The sequence below is a fragment of the Musca autumnalis genome, unplaced genomic scaffold, assembly GCF_047663935.1.
Source record: "Musca autumnalis isolate F117 unplaced genomic scaffold, ASM4766393v1 scaffold_2, whole genome shotgun sequence".
Lineage (NCBI taxonomy): Eukaryota > Metazoa > Arthropoda > Insecta > Diptera > Muscidae > Musca > Musca autumnalis.
The window spans coordinates 15,319,788-15,342,992 of record NW_027411755.1 but is presented as its reverse complement, the minus strand read 5'-3'; the positions used below and the strand labels follow the sequence as shown (position 1 = coordinate 15,342,992).

Genomic DNA, 23,205 nt, shown 5'->3' with positions numbered 1-23,205 from the left:
GAAGTAAAGGAACGCTTTTCGAGTAAAAAGTGGCAAAACTTGAAGATTCTTGCAGGTAAAGGAGCAGAGCTACAATTTATGGTTTGTTCCAGTACTACACATTTCTACACATTTTTACTCCGATAACCGATTTTTCCTTTATGTTATCGAAAAAAATAGTAAAAATGTGTAGAAATGTGCAGTGCTGGAACAGACCATTATTCAGCACAGTTTTTGGTCTGTTCCAGTACTGCACATTTCTACACATTTTTACTATTTTTTTCGATAACATAAAGGAAAAATCGGTTATCGGAGTAAAAATGTGTAGAAATGTGTAGTACTGGAACAAACCATTTGCTGTCCACAAAAAATAAAACCCACCCATTATTCTGTTGACAGGTGTTTTCCTGTTATCGTTGCATAAAGTTCCACCACTAGAGAAATTTGACATTTAATGATGACGTTTTTTCTCGCTGCTCTCGTATGTGTCAATAGATAATTTTTTTCTTCTCAACTATTGCTGATTTTTTCCATCTTAATTAAAGGCAAAAAAGTCAAATTAATCAATATATTTTTAACAACATTTACAATAAATACAAATCACGAAAATGGAGATAATTGAGTAGATTTGGAGCAGAGTGCAGAGGAAAACGACACAACAAAAACGAACGAAGGAGGAAGAAAAGTGTTGTGGTTTACAATTGTCGTCCGTCGATTGTGGAAATTGCTGTTGTGTATGTGTGTATGGTGAGGCCCCAAAACACCAGCCACCACATCAATCCAACAGCAGCACCACTTTTTTTCATCACATTGAATTAAATTTCATACACATGTAAAGACCTTGATGCATAATGCAAAGTTTCTCTACAAAAACAAAAGAAATGTTTATAGTGCGTGCTTTAGAGAAAATCCTTGCCGACAAGGATATCAAACGTTCCCAAAATTCACAGTTAAAGAAATCATGCGACACAGCTTTGGAGCAAATTAAGGCCGAGCTAATCAGTGCTGGTCAAATAGCAGAGGGTAATGAGCTCCCCTGTGCTGCGCTACCCCTACCCAAGAATGATGCAGCCAGCATTATTAATGCGGAGACATACTTTCTGCCATTTGAATTGGCCTGTAAGAGTCGTTCACCACGTATTGTGGTAACGGCACTGGATTGTCTGGAGAAGTTAATAGCATATGGCCATCTTACGGGTACCATACAAGATTCATCGAATCCGGGTCACTTACTTATTGATCGTATTGTCAATACCATATGTGGCTGTTTTAATGGACCCCAAACCGATGAATGTGTTCAGCTGCAGATAATCAAAGCCCTATTGACGGTGGTCACTTCGCAGCATGTTGAAATACATGAAGGTACCGTGTTGCAGGCTGTTCGTACATGCTATGACATTTATTTGTCCAGCAAAAATTTGGTTAATCAAACAACAGCATGTGCCACACTGACCCAAATGTTGGATGTGATATTTTCCCGTATGGAAAATCAAGTGTATGAAGTGGCGGCTCAGGCTGCCATGGCAGCAGCACAAGCCAATAACGGGCATCATGATGCAAATACATCGCAGGCGTCGGAGGCCAGTTGTAGTGTGAAGAGTAGTGTTGGCGGTGGTGGTGGCAACGATGTTGAAGAGACACCGGAATCCGTGGCAGCTGCAGTTGTGGATGAAATATTGAATGGTAAGTTGGAAAATGAATTACAAGTATTCCCAAATAATTTAAGGTACTTCAATACGAATTGAGCTAAATTAGTCAGCACTTGGCCTTCTTTCGTTAGCTTATAGTTTATAACTTATGTATGTACGAGTACATGTGCTTTAACGTACTTCATGATTGATATTTGAACATTGTTTTCTTATCATATGTACACTAATACAATGAAAGTTACACAAGTTTTTAATAACTAATATTACCGAAGACTTTAAAAATGATTTGGTTTGTAACAATGCTGGTAGAATATAGGATTTCTCCAAAAGCATGTTGAAACAGAGGTCGTAAAAAACAAACTTTTCTCTTGAAAAGGGTCTTAAGAGCCAATTTGTCTCTTGGAAAGAGTCTTAAGAGCCAATTTTTCTCTTGGAAAGAGTCTTAAGAGCCAACTTTTCTCTTGGAAGGGGTCTTTGGAAGCACCCTTTCCCTTGGAAAGGTTATTAGGAAGCACCCTTTCCCTTGGAAAGGTTGTTAGGAAGCACGCTTTCCCTTGGAAAGGTTGTTAGGAAGCATCCTTTCCCTTGGAAAGGTTGTTAGGAAGCATCCTTTCCCTTGGAAAGGTTGTTAAGAAGCATCCTTTCCCTTGGAAAGGTTGTTAGGAAGCACCCTTTCCCTTGGAAAGGTTGATAGGTAGCATCCTTTCCCTTGGAAAGGTTGTTAGGAAGCACCCTTTCCCTTGGAAAGGTTGTTAGGTAGCACCCTTTCCCTTGGAAAGGTTGTTAGGTAGCACCCTTTCCCTTGGAAAGGTTGTTAGGTAGCACCCTTTCCCTTGGAAAGGTTGTTAGGAAGCACTCTTTCCCTTGGAAAGGTTGTTAGGAAGCACTCTTTCCCTTGGAAAGGTTGCTAGGAAGCACCCTTTCCCTTGGAAAGGTTGCTAGGAAGCACTCTTTCCCTTGGAAAGGTTGTTAGGAAGCACCCTTTCCCTTGGAAAGGTTGTTAGGAAGCACCCTTTCCCTTGGAAAGGTTGTTAGGAAGCACCCTTTCCCTTGGAAAGGTTGTTAGGAAGCACCCTTTCCCTTGGAAAGGTTGTTAGGAAGCACCCTTTCCCTTGGAAAGGTTGTTAGGAAGCACCCTTTCCCTTGGAAAGGTTGTTAGGAAGCACCCTTTCCCTTGGAAAGGTTGTTAGGAAGCACCCTTTCCCTTGGAAAGGTTGTTAGGAAGCACCCTTTCCCTTGGAAAGGTTGTTAGGAAGCACCCTTTCCCTTGGAAAGGTTGTTAGGAAGCACCCTTTCCCTTGGAAAGGTTGTTAGGAAGCACCCTTTCCCTTGGAAAGGTTGTTAGGAAGCACCCTTTCCCTTGGAAAGGTTGTTAGGAAGCACCCTTTCCCTTGGAAAGGTTGTTAGGAAGCACCCTTTCCCTTGGAAAGGTTGTTAGGAAGCACCCTTTCCCTTGGAAAGGTTGTTAGGAAGCACCCTTTCCCTTGGAAAGGTTGTTAGGAAGCACCCTTTCCCTTGGAAAGGTTGTTAGGAAGCACACTTTCCCTTGGAAAGGTTGTTAGGAAGCACCCTTTCCCTTGGAAAGGTTGTTAGGAAGCACCCTTTCCCTTGGAAAGGTTGTTAGGAAGCACCCTTTCCCTTGGAAAGGTTGTTAGGAAGCACCCTTTCCCTTGGAAAGGTTGTTAGGAAGCACCCTTTCCCTTGAAAAGGTTGTTAGGAAGCACCCTTTCCCTTGGAAAGGTTGTTAGGAAGCACCGTTTCCCTAGGAAAGGTTGTTAGGAAGCACCGTTTCCCTTGGAAAGGTTGTTAGGAAGCACCGTTTCCCTTGGGAAGGTTGTTAGGAAGCACCGTTTCCCTTGGAAAGGTTGTTAGGAAGCACCCTTTCCCTTGGAAAGGTTGTTAGGAAGCACCCTTTCCCTTGGAAAGGTTGTTAGGAAGCACCCTTTCCCTTGGAAAGGTTGTTAGGAAGCACCCTTTCCCTTGGAAAGGTTGTTAGGAAGCACCGTTTCCCTTGGAAAGGTTGTTAGGAAGCACCCTTTCGATTGGAAAGGTTGTTAGGAAGCACCCTTTCCCTTGGAAAGGTTGTTAGGAAGCACCCTTTCGATTGGAAAGGTTGTTAGGAAGCACCGTTTCCCTTGGAAAGGTTGTTAGGAAGCACCCTTTCGATTGGAAAGGTTGTTAGGAAGCACCCTTTCCCTTGGAAAGGTTGTTAGGAAGCACCCTTTCCCTTGGAAAGGTTGTTAGGAAGCACCCTTTCCCTTGGAAAGGTTGTTAGGAAGCACCCTTTCCCTTGGAAAGGTTGTTAGGAAGCACCCTTTCCCTTGGAAAGGTTGTTAGGAAGCACCCTTTCCCTTGGAAAGGTTGTTAGGAAGCACCCTTTCCCTTGGAAAGGTTGTTAGGAAGCACCCTTTCCCTTGGAAAGGTTGTTAGGAAGCACCCTTTCCCTTGGAAAGGTTGTTAGGAAGCACCCTTTCCCTTGGAAAGGTTGTTAGGAAGCACCCTTTCCCTTGGAAAGGTTGTTAGGAAGCACCCTTTCGATTGGAAAGGTTGTTAGGAAGCACCCTTTCGATTGGAAAGGTTGTTAGGAAGCACCCTTTCGATTGGAAGGTTGTTAGGAAGCACCCTTTCGATTGGAAAGGTTGTTAGGAAGCACCCTTTCGATTGGAAAGGTTGTTCGGAAGCACCCTTTCGATTGGAAAGGTTGTTAGGAAGCACCCTTTCGATTGGAAAGGTTGTTCGGAAGCACCCTTTCGATTGGAAAGGTTGTTAGGAAGCACCCTTTCCATTGGAAAGGTTGTTAGGAAGCACCCTTTCCCTTGGAAAGGTTGTTAGGAAGCACCCTTTCCCTTGGAAAGGTTGTTAGGAAGCACCCTTTCCCTTGGAAAGGTTGTTAGGAAGCACCCTTTCCCTTGGAAAGGTTGTTAGGAAGCACCCTTTCCCTTGGAAAGGTTGTTAGGAAGCACCCTTTCCCTTGGAAAGGTTGTTAGGAAGCACCCTTTCCCTTGGAAAGGTTGTTAGGAAGCACCCTTTCCCTTGGAAAGGTTGTTAGGAAGCACCCTTTCCCTTGGAAAGGTTGTTAGGAAGCACCCTTTCCCTTGGAAAGGTTGTTAGGAAGCACCCTTTCCCTTGGAAAGGTTGTTAGGAAGCACCCTTTCCCTTGGAAAGGTTGTTAGGAAGCACCCTTTCCCTTGGAAAGGTTGTTAGGAAGCACCCTTTCCCTTGGAAAGGTTGTTAGGAAGCACCCTTTCCCTTGGAAAGGTTGTTAGGAAGCACCCTTTCCCTTGGAAAGGTTGTTAGGAAGCACCCTTTCCCTTGGAAAGGTTGTTAGGAAGCACCCTTTCCCTTGGAAAGGTTGTTAGGAAGCACCCTTTCCCTTGGAAAGGTTGTTAGGAAGCACCCTTTCCCTTGGAAAGGTTGTTAGGAAGCACCCTTTCCCTTGGAAAGGTTGTTAGGAAGCACCCTTTCCCTTGGAAAGGTTGTTAGGAAGCACCCTTTCCCTTGGAAAGGTTGTTAGGAAGCACCCTTTCCCTTGGAAAGGTTGTTAGGAAGCACCCTTTCCCTTGGAAAGGTTGTTAGGAAGCACCCTTTCCCTTGGAAAGGTTGTTAGGAAGCACCCTTTCCCTTGGAAAGGTTGTTAGGAAGCACCCTTTCCCTTGGAAAGGTTGTTAGGAAGCACCCTTTCCCTTGGAAAGGTTGTTAGGAAGCACCCTTTCCCTTGGAAAGGTTGTTAGGAAGCACCCTTTCCCTTGGAAAGGTTGTTAGGAAGCACCCTTTCCCTTGGAAAGGTTGTTAGGAAGCACCCTTTCCCTTGGAAAGGTTGTTAGGAAGCACCCTTTCCCTTGGAAAGGTTGTTAGGAAGCACCCTTTCCCTTGGAAAGGTTGTTAGGAAGCACCCTTTCCCTTGGAAAGGTTGTTAGGAAGCACCCTTTCCCTTGGAAAGGTTGTTAGGAAGCACCCTTTCCCTTGGAAAGGTTGTTAGGAAGCACCCTTTCCCTTGGAAAGGTTGTTAGGAAGCACCCTTTCCCTTTGAAAGGTTGTTAGGAAGCACCCTTTCCCTTGGAAAGGTTGTTAGGAAGCACCCTTTCCCTTGGAAAGGTTGTTAGGAAGCACCCTTTCCCTTGGAAAGGTTGTTAGGAAGCACCCTTTCCCTTGGAAATGTTGTTAGGAAGCACCCTTTCCCTTGGAAAGGTTGTTAGGAAGCACCCTTTCCCTTGGAAAGGTTGTTAGGAAGCACCCTTTCCCTTGGAAAGGTTGTTAGGAAGCACCCTTTCCCTTGGAAAGGTTGTTAGGAAGCACCCTTTCCCTTGGAAAGGTTGTTAGGAAGCACCCTTTCCCTTGGAAAGGTTGTTAGGAAGCACCCTTTCCCTTGGAAAGGTTGTTAGGAAGCACCCTTTCCCTTGGAAAGGTTGTTAGGAAGCACCCTTTCCCTTGGAAAGGTTGTTAGGAAGCACCCTTTCCCTTGGAAAGGTTGTTAGGAAGCACCCTTTCCCTTGGAAAGGTTGTTAGGAAGCACCCTTTCCCTTGGAAAGGTTGTTAGGAAGCACCCTTTCCCTTGGAAAGGTTGTTAGGAAGCACCCTTTCCCTTGGAAAGGTTGTTAGGAAGCACCCTTTCCCTTGGAAAGGTTGTTAGGAAGCACCCTTTCCCTTGGAAAGGTTGTTAGGAAGCACCCTTTCCCTTGGAAAGGTTGTTAGGAAGCACCCTTTCCCTTGGAAAGGTTGTTAGGAAGCACCCTTTCCCTTGGAAAGGTTGTTAGGAAGCACCCTTTCCCTTGGAAAGGTTGTTAGGAAGCACCCTTTCCCTTGGAAAGGTTGTTAGGAAGCACCCTTTCCCTTGGAAAGGTTGTTAGGAAGCACCCTTTCCCTTGGAAAGGTTGTTAGGAAGCACCCTTTCCCTTGGAAAGGTTGTTAGGAAGCACCCTTTCCCTTGGAAAGGTTGTTAGGAAGCACCCTTTCCCTTGGAAAGGTTGTTAGGAAGCACCCTTTCCCTTGGAAAGGTTGTTAGGAAGCACCCTTTCCCTTGGAAAGGTTGTTAGGAAGCACCCTTTCCCTTGGAAAGGTTGTTAGGAAGCACCCTTTCCCTTGGAAAGGTTGTTAGGAAGCACCCTTTCCCTTGGAAAGGTTGTTAGGAAGCACCCTTTCCCTTGGAAAGGTTGTTAGGAAGCACCCTTTCCCTTGGAAAGGTTGTTAGGAAGCACCCTTTCCCTTGGAAAGGTTGTTAGGAAGCACCCTTTCCCTTGGAAAGGTTGTTAGGAAGCACCCTTTCCCTTGGAAAGGTTGTTAGGAAGCACCCTTTCCCTTGGAAAGGTTGTTAGGAAGCACCCTTTCCCTTGGAAAGGTTGTTAGGAAGCACCCTTTCCCTTGGAAAGGTTGTTAGGAAGCACCCTTTCCCTTGGAAAGGTTGTTAGGAAGCACCCTTTCCCTTGGAAAGGTTGTTAGGAAGCACCCTTTCCCTTGGAAAGGTTGTTAGGAAGCACCCTTTCCCTTGGAAAGGTTGTTAGGAAGCACCCTTTCCCTTGAAAAGGTTGTTAGGAAGCACCCTTTCCCTTGGAAAGGTTGTTAGGAAGCACCCTTTCCCTTGGAAAGGTTGTTAGGAAGCACCCTTTCCCTTGGAAAGGTTGTTAGGAAGCACCCTTTCCCTTGGAAAGGTTGTTAGGAAGCACCCTTTCCCTTGGAAAGGTTGTTAGGAAGCACCCTTTCCCTTGGAAAGGTTGTTAGGAAGCACCCTTTCCCTTGGAAAGGTTGTTAGGAAGCACCCTTTCCCTTGGAAAGGTTGTTAGGAAGCACCCTTTCCCTTGGAAAGGTTGTTAGGAAGCACCCTTTCCCTTGGAAAGGTTGTTAGGAAGCACCCTTTCCCTTGGAAAGGTTGTTAGGAAGCACCCTTTCCCTTGGAAAGGTTGTTAGGAAGCACCCTTTCCCTTGGAAAGGTTGTTAGGAAGCACCCTTTCCCTTGGAAAGGTTGTTAGGAAGCACCCTTTCCCTTGGAAAGGTTGTTAGGAAGCACCCTTTCCCTTGGAAAGGTTGTTAGGAAGCAACCTTTCCCTTGGAAAGGTTGTTAGGAAGCACCCTTTCCCTTGGAAAGGTTGTTAGGAAGCACCCTTTCCCTTGGAAAGATTGTTAGGAAGCACCCTTTCCCTTGGAAAGGTTGTTAGGAAGCACCCTTTCCCTTGGAAAGGTTGTTAGGAAGCACCCTTTCCCTTGGAAAGGTTGTTAGGAAGCACCCTTTCCCTTGGAAAGGTTGTTAGGAAGCACCCTTTCCCTTGGAAAGGTTGTTAGGAAGCACCCTTTCCTTGGAAGGAGAGTTTGGAAGCACCCTTTCCCTTGAAAGGAGATTTTGTAAAAACCCTTTCGCTTGGAATTAGACTTTGGAAACACCCTTTCGATTGGAATGGGATCTTAGGAAGCACCCTTTCCCTTGGAAAGGTTCTTAAGAAACACTCTTTCCTTTGGAATGGTTCATTAAAAGCACCCTTTCCTTTGGATAGGTCCTTAGAAGCATCCGGAAATATACATATTTTTCGGAGAAATTCCTTTTCCAAATGTCCTAAGTTTAGATTATTTTAAAAAGTTGAGGTTAGGTTTATCTAAATTATTATTTCCACTCTCATTGGCCATTTTAACATGTATTTTCCTTTCCCATTTTCCTTTCAGCTGCCATAACAGAAGTTTTAAAAGAAACTGGCGCACTCGAAGATACAGCATCAGCAGCTGAAGAAGATCAAACCGCTGCGAACAACAACAACATCAGTGGAAATACCAATAACACCAGTACCAACAATATATCCATCACGGGTTCTGAAGGTACTAACAATCACACAATGTCCGATCATAGCAACAACAATCATCAGCTCAACAATTCTGAGGAAAGCCACGAGGTGCATAGTGAAAATGATGCAGTGGTAACGGCCAAGTTTACACATGTCCTACAAAAGGACGCCTTTTTGGTTTTCAGGGCGTTGTGCAAGCTCTCCATGAAACCCTTACCTGAAGGACATCCTGATCCCAAGTCTCATGAATTAAGATCAAAGGTTTTATCGCTCCGCTTGTTGCTGTCAATTTTACAAAATGCTGGTCCCGTGTTTCGTTCCAATGAAATGTTTATTATGGCCATTAAACAATACCTCTGTGTGGCCTTGTCCAAAAACGGTGTAAGCTTGGTGCCCGAAGTCTTTGAGCTATCGTTGTCCATTTTTGTGGCTCTACTTTCCAACTTCAAAATACATTTGAAGAAGCAAATCGAAGTCTTCTTTAAGGAGATATTTTTGAATATATTGGAAGCCACCTCCAGTTCATTTGAACACAAATGGATGGTTATACAGGCGCTGACAAGGATATGTGCCGATGCTCAATCTGTGGTCGATATCTATGTGAATTATGATTGTGATTTCCAGGCGGCCAATTTGTTTGAACGTCTTGTCAATGATTTGTCGAAAATTGCCCAAGGTCGCCAGGCCTTGGAATTGGGTGCTAATCCTATGGAGGAGAAATCAATGCGCATACGGGGGCTGGAATGTCTTGTGTCAATATTGAAGTGTATGGTGGAATGGAGTCAAGATTTGTATGTTAATCCCAATATGCCTTCCTTGAATGCCCATGAGGGTACTGCAACGGCCCACAACAGATCTGGACATTCTGTGGATTTACAATCGCCAACGGATAATGCTGATTCAGTATCCCATACAAATACCTTGGGCATACGGTCGATTCATGGTGGCTCTAGCCATAGCTTAAATTCCTATGGCAGTGTTAAAAATAGTGAAGTTCTCGATCTACCCGAAGCCTTGGAAGAGAGGAAAATGCGCAAAGAAGTTATGGAACAGGGTATTGAGCTATTCAATCGCAATCCCAAAAAGGGCATAAAATTTCTACAAGAGAAACAATTGGTGGGTGCCTCACCAAAGGACATAGCCAAATGGCTGCATGAGGATGATCGTTTGGATAAGACAGCCCTGGGCAATTATATTGGAGAAAATGATGACCACTCAAAGGAGGTGATGTGTGAATATATTGACGCTTTTGATTTTACCTCCCTGGAGGTGGTGGCAGCATTGCGCATGCTGTTGGAGGAATTCCGTCTACCGGGAGAGGCCCAAAAAATTGATCGGCTTATGGAGAAATTTGCCAGTCGTTATTGTGAATGTAATCCCAACAACCCACTGTTCCAATCGGCAGACACTGTTTACGTTTTGGCCTTCTCCATCATTATGTTGACCACAGATTTGCACTCGCCTCAAGTTAAGAACAAAATGACCAAGGAACAGTATATCAAATTGAATCAAGGCATCAGCGATAGTCGGGATGATTTGCCGGTCGAATACCTATCTTCGATTTATGATGAAATTGCTGGCCACGAAATTAAAATGAAAAACACCGTGGTAAATAAGCCGGGCAAGCAAATTATTGCCAACGAAAAGAGACGTAAACTGCTGTGGAACATGGAAATGGAGGCAATCTCCACAGCGGCCAAAAATCTCATGGAATCAGTATCTCATGTTAAATCACCATTTACCTCGGCCAAACATTTGGAACATGTGAGGCCAATGTTTAAAATGGCATGGACACCATTTTTGGCAGCATTCTCCGTGGGTCTGCAAGATTGTGATGATCCTGAAATTGCTTGCCTGTGCTTGGATGGTATACGCTGTGCCATACGTATTGCTTGTATCTTCCATATGTCATTGGAACGTGATGCCTATGTCCAGGCATTGGCCCGGTTTACTCTGTTGACGGCCAATTCCCCCATCAATGAAATGAAAGCCAAAAATATTGATACCATTAAGACCCTAATTATGGTAGCTCATACGGATGGTAACTATTTGGGTTCCAGTTGGTTGGATATTGTAAAATGTATAAGCCAGCTGGAATTGGCTCAGTTAATTGGTACTGGGGTGCGACCGAAATTCCTGTCCGGAGCCCAAACAACGCTTAAGGATACCCTCAATCCTAGTGTCAAGGAGCACATTGGCCAGACAAGTAGTCAAAGTGTGGTTGTGGCCGTTGATCGTATATTTACCGGCTCGATACGTTTGGATGGTGATGCTATTGTGGATTTCGTCAAGGCTCTATGTCAGGTATGTTGATTCAATAATTCGTTCATCTAGGTATACGTTTGCTTAAATAAGTTATAGGAAGACCCTTTACAGATATTTTTATGTAGAAGGCCCTTTAGAGGTATTCTGTACATAGGAGACCCATTAAAGGCGTCTACTATTCATGGGCAGCGGGTTCAATCCCACGGCAGCGGGTTCTTTCGTACCGGATTGACCCGAAACCATTGTGTTTCGGCCAGCGGCTGCCAACCCAGCAAAAAACCTATGCTTATACGTAGGTTTCTAGCTGCTACAACAACAACAACTATTCATGGGATACCCTTTAGGGAAGTTTTCAATAGATAGAAAAACCTATGGAGACGTGTTCTTTACATAGATATAAGACCCTTTGGAGAAGCTTTCTATAGATTTCTCCAAAGAAGAAGACCTCCCCAAAGGATCTTCTATGTACAGAAGACCTTTCCAAAGGGACTTCTATGCATAGAAGACCTCTCCAAAGGGTCTTCTACGTATCCTATCTATAGAAGACCTTTCCAAAGGGGTTTCTATCTATAGAAGACCCTTCCAAAGGATTTTCTATCTATAGAATATCTCTCCAAAGGGTCTTTTATACATAGAAGACCTCTTCAAAGGGTCTTCCGTGTATAGAAGACCTTTGCAAAGGGGTTTCTATCTATTGACCCTTCTCCAAAGGGTCTTCTATTTATAGAAGACTTCTCCAAAGAGTATTCTATATACAGAAGACCTCTCCAAAGGGTCTTCTATCTATAGAAGACCTCTCCAAAGGGTCTTCTGTCTATAGAAGACCTCTCCAAAGGGTCTTCTGTCTATAGAAGACCTCTCCAAAGGGTCTTCTATATATAGAATACCTCTCCAAAGGGTCTTCTGTCTATAGAAGACCTCTGCAAAGGGTTTCTATCTATAGACCCTTCTCCAAAGGGTCTTCTATCTATAGAAGAATTCTCCAAAGAGTATTCTATATACAGAAGACCTCTCCAAAGGGTTTTCTTCCTATATAAGACCTCTCCAAAGGGTCTTCTATGTATAGAAGACCTCTAAAAGGATCTTCTACGTATAGAAGACTTCTCCAAAGGGTCTTCTATGTATAGAAGACCTCTCCAAAGGGTCTTCTATGTATAGAAGACCTCTCCAAAGGGCCTTCTATGTATAGAAGACCGCTCCAAAGGGTCTTCTATTTATAGAAGACTTCTCCAAAGAGTATTCTATATACAGAAGACCTCTCCAAAGGGTCTTCTATGTATAGAAGACCTCTAAAAGGGTTTTCTATCTATAGAAGACCTCTTCAAAGGGTCTTCTATGTATAGAAGACCTCTCCAAAGGGTCTTCTATGTATAGAAGACCTCTCCAAAGGGTCTTCTATATATAGTAGACCTCTCCAAAGGGTCTTCCATATACATAAGACCTCTCCAAAGGGTCTTCTGTCTATAGAAGACTTCTGCAAAGGGTCTTCTATCTATAGAAGACCTCTCCAAAGGGCCTTCTATGTATAGAAGACCTCTCCAAAGGGTCTTCTATCCATTGAAGACCTCTTCAAGGGGTTTTTTTATCTATAGAAGACCTCTCCAAATGGCCTTCTGTCTATAGAAGACCTCTCCAAAGGGTCTTCTTTCTATGGAAGACCTCTTCGTTTTTAGAGGACTTCTATTCACAGTATACCCTTTGGGGAGGTCTTCTACAGATAGATAACCCATTGGAGAAGTCTTCAATGGGTAGAAGACCCTTTGGAACGGTCTTCTATAGATAGAAGGCCATTTGGAGATGTCTTTTATAGATAGAAGACCCTTTGGAGAGGTCTTGTATAGATAGACGACCCTTTGGAGAAGCCTTCTATAGACAGAAGACCCTTTGGAGAGGTCCTAATAGATAGAAGACCCTTTGGAGAGGTCTTCTGTATATAGAATACTCTTTGGAGAAGTCTTCTATAGATAGAAGACCCTTTGGAGAAGGGTCTATAGATATAAACCCCTTTGCAGAGGTCTTCTATAGATAGGATACGTAGAATACACTTTGGAGAGGTCTTCTATACATGGAAGACCCTTTGGAGAGTTCTTCTACAGATAGAAGACCAATTGGAGTAGTCTTCTATAGATAGAAGACTCATTGGAGAAGTTTTCTATAGATAGAACCCCATTGGAGAAGTCTTGTATAGATAGAAGACCCTTGTGAGCGGACTTCTGTACATAGACGACCCTTTGGGAAGTCTTCTATACATGGAAGACCATTTGGAGAGTTCTTCTACAGATAGAAGACCCTTTGCAGAGGTCTTCTATACATAGAAGACCCTTTGCAGAGGTCTTCTATACATAGAAGACCCTTTGCAGAGGTCTTCTATACATAGAAGACCCTTTGCAGAGGTCTTCTATACATAGAAGACCCTTTGCAGAGGTCTTCTATACATAGAAGACCCTTTGCAGAGGTCTTCTATACATAGAAGACCCTTTGCAGAGGTCTTCTATACATAGACATACCTTTGCAGAGGTCTTCTATACATAGAAGACCCTTTGCAGAGGTCTTCTATACATAGAAGACCCTTTGCAGAGGTCTTCTGTACATAGAAGACCCTTTGCAGAGGTCTTCTATACATAGAAGACTCTTTGCAGAGGTCTTCTATACATAGAAGACCCTTTGCAGAGGTCTTCTATACATAGAAGACCCTTTGCAGAGGTCTTCTATACATAGAAGACCCTTTGCAGAGGTCTCCTATAGATAGAAGACCCTTTGCAGAAGTCTTCTGTACTTAGAAGAATCTTTGCAGAGGTATTTTATACATGGAAGACCCTTTGGAGACGTCTTCTGTGAATATAAGACCCTTTGGAGAGGCCTTCTATGCATAGAAGTCCCTTTCGAGAGGTCTTCCACCGATAGAAGGTCATTTAGAAGTATATAAAGGGCAAATTCTCAGTTGTATTCCCAAACTTAAATTGATCCCTGATTTCCAATTCTAAGATTGTGTTTCTTCTTCTTCTCTACCTTCCAGGTATCCGTTGAGGAATTGCTAAATACCCAACCACGCATGTTTTCCCTGCAGAAAATTGTGGAAATTTCCTACTACAACATGGAACGTATCCGTTTGCAATGGTCTCGCATTTGGCAAGTTTTGGGTGAACATTTCAATACGGTCGGCTGTAATATGAATGAGGAAATATCATTTTTCGCCTTGGACTCGTTGCGTCAACTCTCGATGAAATTCATGGAAAAGGGTGAATTTGCCAATTTCCGTTTCCAAAAGGATTTCCTACGACCCTTCGAACACATTATGAAAAAGAATCAATCTCCGGCCATACGTGATATGGTGGTTCGCTGTATAGCTCAAATGGTTAATTCGCAGGCCCGCAACATAAAGTCCGGTTGGAAAAATATCTTTTCAATTTTCCATTTGGCAGCTGGTGATCATGAGGAGGCCATTGTGGAGTTGGCTTTTCAAACAACCGGGAAAATAATTGGCGAATTATATCAGAAACAATTTGCCATTATGGTTGATTCCTTCCAAGATGCTGTCAAATGTTTATCGGAATTTGCCTGCAATGCACGCTTTCCCGATACCAGTATGGAAGCCATACGCCTGGTAAGGACATGTGCTTTGTGTGTGCATGAATCACCTCAACTGTTTGCCGAACATGCTGGCATGGAAAATGATATTTCGGTGGCTGAAGAAGATCGTGTTTGGGTGCGAGGTTGGTTCCCCATGCTGTTCTCGTTGTCATGCGTTGTAAATCGTTGCAAACTGGATGTGCGGACACGAGGTTTAACGGTGCTCTTTGAAATTGTCAAAACCCACGGTGATAGCTTCAAACCCAATTGGTGGAAGGATTTGTTTAATGTGATCTTCCGTATATTTGACAATATGAAGTTACCTGAACATGTCACCGAGAAGTCGGAATGGATGACCACAACCTGTAATCATGCTCTATACGCCATTATTGATGTTTTTACGCAGTACTTCGATGTCTTGGGACATCTACTGCTGGAGGATTTGTTTGCCCAGCTCCATTGGTGTGTTCAGCAAAACAATGAACAATTGGCCAGATCGGGTACCAATTGTTTGGAGAATTTAGTCATTTCGAATGGTTTTAAATTCAATGAGGCCACCTGGGATAAGACGTGTCAATGTATCTTGGATATATTCAATGCCACATTACCGGGAGAACTTTTGACATGGCGTCCAAATCCTCAGCAACAACAGCAAATGCAAATACAAATGCAGCACCAACAACTACAACAGCAACATCAAATGCAAAACACCAACACATCGATACAAAGAAAAAATTCCCAATCACGCAACAGTGTTGATGGTCTCAACCGTTCATATTCCCAACATTCCGTTTATAGTCATACCGGCAGTTTCGATGAAGACCAGCATTCCCATCACGCCACAACCCAACTGACACCTGTGCTACCGCAAAATCCAGCCCTCTTCGAAAGTCTCAACATCAAGTGTGTGGTCCAGCTGGAACTGATACAAACTGTAGATAATATAATATTCTTCCCCGCCACATCACGCAAAGAAGATGCCGAAACATTGGCGCAGGCCGCCGCAGATTTAACTGGCAACTGTCCCACACAAGCCATATTGGATTGTCAACGTGAGGAACAGGGCATGTATAGCTATTTGCGTACCCGTCAATTGCTAACCCTGGCCGATTGTCTAATGCAATCCCATCGTTTTGCCAAACGTTTTAATGCCGATCAGGAGCAGCGTAACATATTATGGCGTGCCGGATTTAAGGGTTCGATTAAACCAAATTTACTCAAACAGGAAACTGCATCGTTGGCATGTGTTCTGCGTATATTCTTTAAAATGTATGGTGATGAAAATCGTCGCAGTGATTGGCCAGGTATTGAGCAGGAGTTGGTACAGGTATGCAAGGAGGCACTGACATACTATTTGAGTTTGCAGAGTGAGGCACATCGTGATGCCTGGACATCGTTGTTGCTGTTGATTCTAACGAGATTACTGAAAATGGCTGATGATAGGGTAAGTAGAAGATATGCATATCATTGAGCTTCCAAGTAGAAACATAATTTTAAACAATTGGATGTAACTTTTTATATCTTCACATGCAAGATTATTTTTTTAGTTCTGAAAAAAACCTCATATGGAGGACTTCTTTACAGTGCATGCCTCCTATGAAGGTCTTCTATTCGATCAAGCGTCCTATGGAGGTCTTCTATTCTATAGAAGCCGCCTAAGGAGGTCTTCTATACTATAGAAGCCGCCTATGGAGGTCTTCTATACTATAGAAGCCGCCTATGGAGGTCTTCTATTCAATGGAAGGCTCCTAGGAGGTCTTCTATTCAATAAAAGCCTCCTATGGAGGTCTTCTACTCTATAGATGCCTCCTACGGAGGTCTTCTACTCTATAGAAGCCACCTATGGAGGTCTCCTATTCTATAGAAGCCTCCTACGGAGGTCTCCTATTCTATAGAAGCCTCCTACGGAGGTCTCCTATTCTATAGAAGCCTCCTACGGAGGTCTCCTATTCTATAGAAGCCTCCTACGGAGGTCTCCTATTCTATAGAAGCCTCCTACGGAGGTCTCCTATTCTATAGAAGCCTCCTACGGAGGTCTCCTATTCTATAGAAGCCTCCTACGGAGGTCTCCTATTCTATAGAAGCCTCCTACGGAGGTCTCCTATTCTATAGAAGCCTCCTACGGAGGTCTCCTATTCTATAGAAGTCTCCTACGGAGGTCTCCTATTCTATAGAAGCCTCCTACGGAGGTCTCCTATTCTATAGAAGCCTCCTACGGAGGTCTCCTATTCTATAGAAGCCTCCTACGGAGGTCTCCTATTCTATAGAAGCCTCCTACGGAGGTCTCCTATTCTATAGAAGCCTCCTACGGAGGTCTCCTATTCTATAGAAGCCTCCTACGGAGGTCTCCTATTCTATAGAAGCCTCCTACGGAGGTCTCCTATTCTATAGAAGCCTCCTGAGGAGGTCTTCTATTCTATAGAAGCCTCCTGAGGAGGTCTTCTATTCTATAGAAGCCTCCTGAGGAGGTCGTCTATTCTATAGAAGCCTCCTATGGAGGTCTTCTATACTATAGAAGCCTCCTATGGAGGTCTTCTATACTATAGAAGCCTCCTATGGAGGTCTTCTATTCTATAGAAGCCTCCTCCTACGGAGGTATTCTATTCTATAGAAGCCTCCTCCTACGGAGGTCTTCTATTCTATAGAAACCTCCTATGGAGGTCTTCTATTCTATAGAAGCCTCCTATAGAAGCCTCCTATGGAGGTCTTCTATTCTATAGAAGCCTCCTATGGAGGTCTTCTATTCTATAGAAGCCTCCTATGGAGGTCTTCTATTCTATAGAAGCCTCCTATGGAGGTCTTCTATTCTATAGAAGCCTCCTATGGAGGTCTTCTATTCTATAGAAGCCTCCTATGGAGGTCTTCTATTCTATAGAAGCCTCCTATGGAGGTCTTCTATTCTATAGAAGCCTCCTATGGAGGTCTTCTATTCTAAAGAAGCCTCCTATGGAGGTCTTCTATTCTATAGAAGTCTCCTATGGAGGTCTTCTATTCTATAGAAGCCTCCTATGGATGTGTTCTATCCTATAGAAGCCTCCTACGGAGGTCTTCTATTCTATAAAAGCCGCCTATGGAGGTCTTCTATTCTATAGATGCCTCCTCCGGAGGTCTTCTATTCTATAGATGCCTCCTCCGGAGGTCTTCTATTCTATGGAAGCCTCCTATGGAGGTCTTCTATTCTATAGATGCCTCCTCCGGAGGTCTTCTATTCTATAAAAGCCTCCTACGGAGGTCTTCTATTCTATAGAAGCATTCTGAGGAGGTCTTCTATTCTTTAGCAGCCTCCTATGGAGCTATTCTATTCCATTGAAGCCTCCTATGGAGGTCTTTTATTCTATTGAAGCCTCCTATGGAGGTCTTCTATTCTATAGATGCCTCCTCCGGAGGTCTTCTATTCTATAGAAGCCTCCTCCGGAGGTCTTCTATTCTATAGAAGCCTCCTATGGAGGTCTTCTATTCTATAGATGCCTCCTCCGGAGGTCTTCTATTCTATGGAAGCCTCCTATGGAGGCCTTCTATTCTATAGATGCCTCCTCCGGAGGTCTTCTATTCTATAAAAGCCTCCTACGGAGGTCTTCTATTCTATAGAAGCATTCTGAGGAGGTCTTCTATTCTTTAGCAGCCTCCTATGGAGCTATTCTATTCCATTGAAGCCTCCTATGGAGGTCTTTTATTCTATTGAAGCCTCCTATGGAGGTCTTCTATTCTATAGATGCCTCCTCCGGAGGTCTTCTATTCTATAGAAGCCTCCTCCGGAGGTCTTCTATTCTATGGAATTCTCCTATGGAGGTCTTCTATTCTATAGAAGCCTCCTATGGATGTGTTCTATCCTATAGAAGCCTCCTACGGAGGTCTTCTATCCTATAGAAGCCTCCTCCGGAGGTCTTCTATTCTATAGAAGCCTCCTCCGGAGGTCTTCTATTCTATAGAAGCCTCCTATGGAGGTCTTCTATTCTATAGAAGCATTCTGAGGAGGTCTGCTACTCAATAGAAGCCTCCTACGGAGGTCATTTATTCTATAGAAGCCTCCTACGGAGGTCTCTTATTCTATAGAATAGGAAGCCTCCTATGGAGGTCTTCTATTCTATAGAATCCTCCTATGGAGGTCTTCTATTCTATAGAAGCCTCCTATGGAGGTCTTCTATTCTATAGAAGCCTCCTATGGAGGTCTTCTATTCTATAGAAGCCTCCTATGGAGGTCTTCCATCCTATAGAAGCCTCCTATGGAGGTCTTCTATTCAATAGCAGACTCCTATGGAGGTCTTCTATTCTATGGAAGCCTTCTATGGAAGTCTTCTATTCTATAGAAGCCTCCTATGGAGGTCTTCTATTCTATAGAAGCCTCCTATGGAGGTCTTCTATTCTATAGAAGCCGCCTATGGAGGTCTTCTATTCTATAGAAGCCTCATACGGAAGTCTTCTATTCTATAGGAGCCTCCTATGGAGGTCTTCTATTCTATAGAAGCCTCCTATGGATGTCTTCTATTCTATAGAAGCCTCCTATGGATGTCTTCTATTCTATAGAAGCCTCCTATGGAGGTCTTCTATTCTATAGAAGCCTCCTATGGAGGTCTTCTATTCTATAGAAGCCTCCTATGGAGGTCTTCTATTCTATAGAAGCCTCCTATGGAGGTCTTCTATTCTATAGAAGCCTCCTATAGAGGTCTTCTATTCTATAGAAGCCTCCTATTGAGGTCTTCTATTCTACAGAAGCCTCCTATGGAGGTCTTCTATTCTATAGAAGCCTCCTATGGAGGTCTTCTATTCTATAGAAGCCTCCTATGGAGGTCTTCTATTCTATAGAAGCCTCCTATGGAGGTCTTCTATTCTATAGAAGCCTCCTATGGAGGTCTTTTATTCTATAGAAGCCTCCTACGGAGGTCTTCTATTCTATAGAAGCCTCCTACGGAGGTCTTAGATTCTATAGAAGCCTCCTATGGAGGTCTTCTATCCTATAGAAGCCTCCTATGGAGGTCTTCTATTCTATAGAAGCCTCCTATGGAGGTCTTATATTCTATAGAAGCCTCCTATGGAGGTCTTCTATTCTATAGAAGCCTCCTATGGAGGTCTTCTATTCTATAGAAGCCTCCTATGGAGGTCTTCTATTCTATAGAAGCCTCCTATGGAGGTCTTCTATTCTATAGAAGCCTCCTATGGAGGTCTTCTATTCTATAGAAGCCTCCTATGGAGGTCTTCTATTCTATAGAAGCCTCCTATGGAGGTCTTCTATTCTATAGAAGCCTCCTATGGAGGTCTTCTATTCTATAGAAGCCTCCTATGGAGGTCTTCTATTCTATAGAAGCCTCCTATGGAGGTCTTCTATTCTATAGAAGCCTCCTATGGAGGTCTTCTATTCTATAGAAGCCTCCTATGGAGGTCTTCTATTCTATAGAAGCCTCCTATGGAGGTCTTCTATTCTATAGAAGCATCCTATGGAGGTCTTCTATTCTATAGAAGCCTCCTATGGAGGTCTTCTATTCTATAGAAGCCTCCTAAGGAGGTCTTCTATTCTATAGAAGCCTCCTATGGAGGTCTTCTATTCTATAGAAGCCTCCTATGGAGGTCTACTATTCTATAGAAGCCCCCTATGGAGGTCTTATATTCTACAGAAGCCTCCTATGGAGGTCTTCTATCCTATAGAAGCCTCCTATGGAGGTTTTCTATTCTATAGAAGCCTCCTATGGAGGTTTTCCATTCTATAGAAGCCTCCTATGGAGGTCTTCTATTCTATATAAGCCTCCTATGGAGGTCTTCTATTCTATAGAAGCCTCCTATGGAGGTCTTCTATTCTATAGAAGCCTTCTACGGAGGTCTTCTATTCTATAGAAGCCTCCAATGGAGGTCTTCTATTCTATAGAAGCCTCCTATGGAGGTCTTCTATTCTATGGAAGCCTCCTATGGAGGTCTTCTATTCTATAGAAGCCTCCTATGGAGGTCTTCTATTCTGAAGAAGCCTCCTATGGAGGTCTTCTATTCTATAGAAGCCTCTTATGGAGGTCTTATATTCTACAGAAGCCTCCTATGGAGGTCTTCTATCCTATAGAAGCCTCCTATGGAGGTTTTCTATTCTATAGAAGCCTCCTATGGAGGTTTTCCATTCTATAGAAGCCTCCTATGGAGGTCTTCTATTCTATAGAAGCCTCCTATGGAGGTCTTCTATTCTATATAAGCCTCCTATGGAGGTCTTCTATTCTATAGAAGCCTCCTATGGAGGTCTTCTATTCTATAGAAGCCTTCTACGGAGGTCTTCTATTCTATAGAAGCCTCCAATGGAGGTCTTCTATTCTATAGAAGCCTCCAATGGAGGTCTTCTATTCTATAGAAGCCTCCTATGGAGGTCTTCTATTCTATGGAAGCCTCCTATGGAGGTCTTCTATTCTATAGAAGCCTCCTATGGAGGTCTTCTATTCTGAAGAAGCCTCCTATGGAGGTCTTCTATTCTAAGCAGCCTCCTATGGAGGTCTTCTATTCTATAGAAGCCTCCTATGGAGGTCTTCTATTCTAAGCAGCCTCCTATGGAGGTCTTCTATTCTATAGAAGCCTCCTATGGAGGTCTTCTATTCTATTGAAGCCTCCTTTATTTTTCTTTTTATTCAACATGTTTTCTCTTCTATTTTTATCTTCCAGTTTGCCACCCATGTCTCCAATTACTATACATTGTTATGTGAAATGATGTGTTTCGGTATGAAACCCGAATTACGAAGTGTCCTTAGACGTGTATTTTTGCGTATTGGTCCTGTCTTTAATATATCGAATGCAAAATAGTGTTTATTATTACGACAGCGTCACACCAAACTACAACAACAACAACAGTCCATCGGAAAAAAGTATTCGAAACGAGACGAAATATAAAACGATAAATAAAAATAAAATAAAAAAATATATAGAAAAGAAATCTTCTAAAATAAATATTAATGTTTCTAAAACTACAAAAAAATAGAAAGAAATACAAAAACAACTTATGTATTTATATATAAAAGAAAAAAATATATTTATCAACAGATAATGGAATGTAAAATTAATATATAGTTTGGGTTTTTGATTTTAGTTTTCAACTCAACTCTGCAAACCCCCCCTCTCCTACAAAACATAACCCATATACAAATAATAGATCAATAATTAAGAATCAAAATACATTATTGGTAATGTGTGGACTATGTAAGCTGCTTATGTATTTGTTGTTTAATTATAAAATTGTTTGCAAACTTAGTTAATGTTTTGTTTCAAGCTAATAAACAGAAGTTTTGTTCCCCATCCCCCACGGTTTACGTTTCAAATTTATTATATTAACATTGGTTTTGTTGTAAAATATACCATAATTGCTTAGATGGATTTGTTTTCTTCTGTCTTTCCAAATATATTCTTAAAGTCTCGTAATGTGCCTGAGGTCATTATCCATTTTTTTAAAAAAGTACTAAAACACTAGTCCTTCCCATGCTTCATATTCCCTTTGTTTTTTTTTTCTTGTAATTTAAGTCTTTTATTGGGATCATTCTTCTATTCAATTATTTTACATTCGTCATTTAGAGGCCCATGTGTATATTTAAATTAACCTATCAAAATAATAAATGGAAATGTAAAATAAAAAAAATACAACATAACCTTAAAAATCATAAAGTTTTTTTTTTAATAGACAGACTTTATAATCTCAGAAAAGAAAAAAAATATACATATGTATTGGCACTTCACAATATGCATGTGACACTCCCATGTTGATGCAAACAACAAATAGACAACAAATTTGTTTTTCTTTTTTTTTTAACAATAGCAAAAATATCTATTAACAAAATAAATATACAATTAAATTATACATAATTATTATTATTCTATAAATAAAGGCTACAGAATAATCTTTATAATTAGCTACATAAATTACATACATAATTATAATGAAGAAACAGAGTAAATAAAATTGTAAATTATAAAGAGAAAAAAACAACAACAACAAAACAATTATTTAACACTTATTTAATAGAACAAATATATATCACCAATATTTTTGAAAATTTAACATAGCTGAAGCCAAGATTTACCCTTTTAGAACACGCGACTCGTGATTGTATATTATACAAATTAAATACTTTTGGATAAAATGAAATGTTTTTGGACGTGGCAAAAAATATTGGCCTTAAAAGATAATTTGCGTGGAAGCTGTGGCTATATTTATGTTAAAAAATTTGTGAAAATGGGTTGAAGCCACCATGTCTTTTTTTGTTTTCTCTGGATTTGTGAGTAAACCACACTTCTCTCGAGTTTCCTGTCAAAGTAAAAGCAGAAGCAAACTAAATAAGGATTATCTCACTAGTGTAGTACTTTTCAAAATTTCGTCTGCTTCTACCATTAAATGATGCTGACATTTTGAAGCCAGATTTACAGTGTTTTTGGAAATTTTCTTCTTATTTCATTCCGCAAACAAGTTTTTCAAGAAACCATATATAGGATTGTAGTACTTGCGATTCTGAGTTATTTGATATGAATATTGTGAATGTAGTCTGCACAGATTCATAGAAATCTGCATCCAAATACGAATATTTTGTGCGAACATTTTTCTAAAAATCGTATTTTTCGGGCCTAATTTTAACAATTGTCATTCGATTTCTTCGTACTTGATTGCACATTTTGGTTATTTACGTTCCTGATCCAATAAATCATTCCCCGTTAAAATCCATCTACTAAAACGCGAGTTACAAGAAATTCCAAAGTAGAAAAATCATCTAAAATTGTTTTTGGAAATATCGCGTAGTTTGTCACGTTTTCTACGGTTCGTTTCCACTGCAATGAAAAAACTAGTACAGCATCTTCGTTTTAGCGGAAACAGAGATTTGAAAACTTCACTGATAAGGGAGCTACATTCATTTTATCCGAAAAAATAGTGTGTGATGCTACATCCACGGTTCTTGATTGATCGCCTTGAAATAGATATATTTCGATATACATTTTCATGGTGAACACTGAAATCGGTTGCGGACAAAAATTGT

General features: G+C 42.0%; 1 protein-coding gene across 2 annotated transcripts; it reads left to right on the top strand.

The window, feature by feature from the left end:
• The first annotated feature begins 366 nt into the window (after window positions 1-366).
• Window positions 367-22,020, top strand: Sec71 (ADP ribosylation factor guanine nucleotide exchange factor Sec71). 2 transcript variants are annotated; one of them, XM_073967147.1, is made up of 5 exons: window positions 367-460; window positions 525-1,662; window positions 8,277-10,696; window positions 13,674-15,671; window positions 20,855-22,020. In XM_073967147.1, the coding sequence occupies exons 2-5, from the start codon at window positions 831-833 to the stop codon at window positions 20,990-20,992; spliced, it is 5,388 nt and encodes a 1,795-aa protein (XP_073823248.1). In that variant the 5' UTR covers window positions 367-460; window positions 525-830; the 3' UTR covers window positions 20,993-22,020. The 2 variants fall into 2 exon arrangements, with proteins under 2 accessions (XP_073823248.1, XP_073823247.1); XM_073967146.1 differs by having other exon boundaries at window positions 374-1,662.
• The last annotated feature ends 1,185 nt before the right edge of the window (window positions 22,021-23,205 follow it).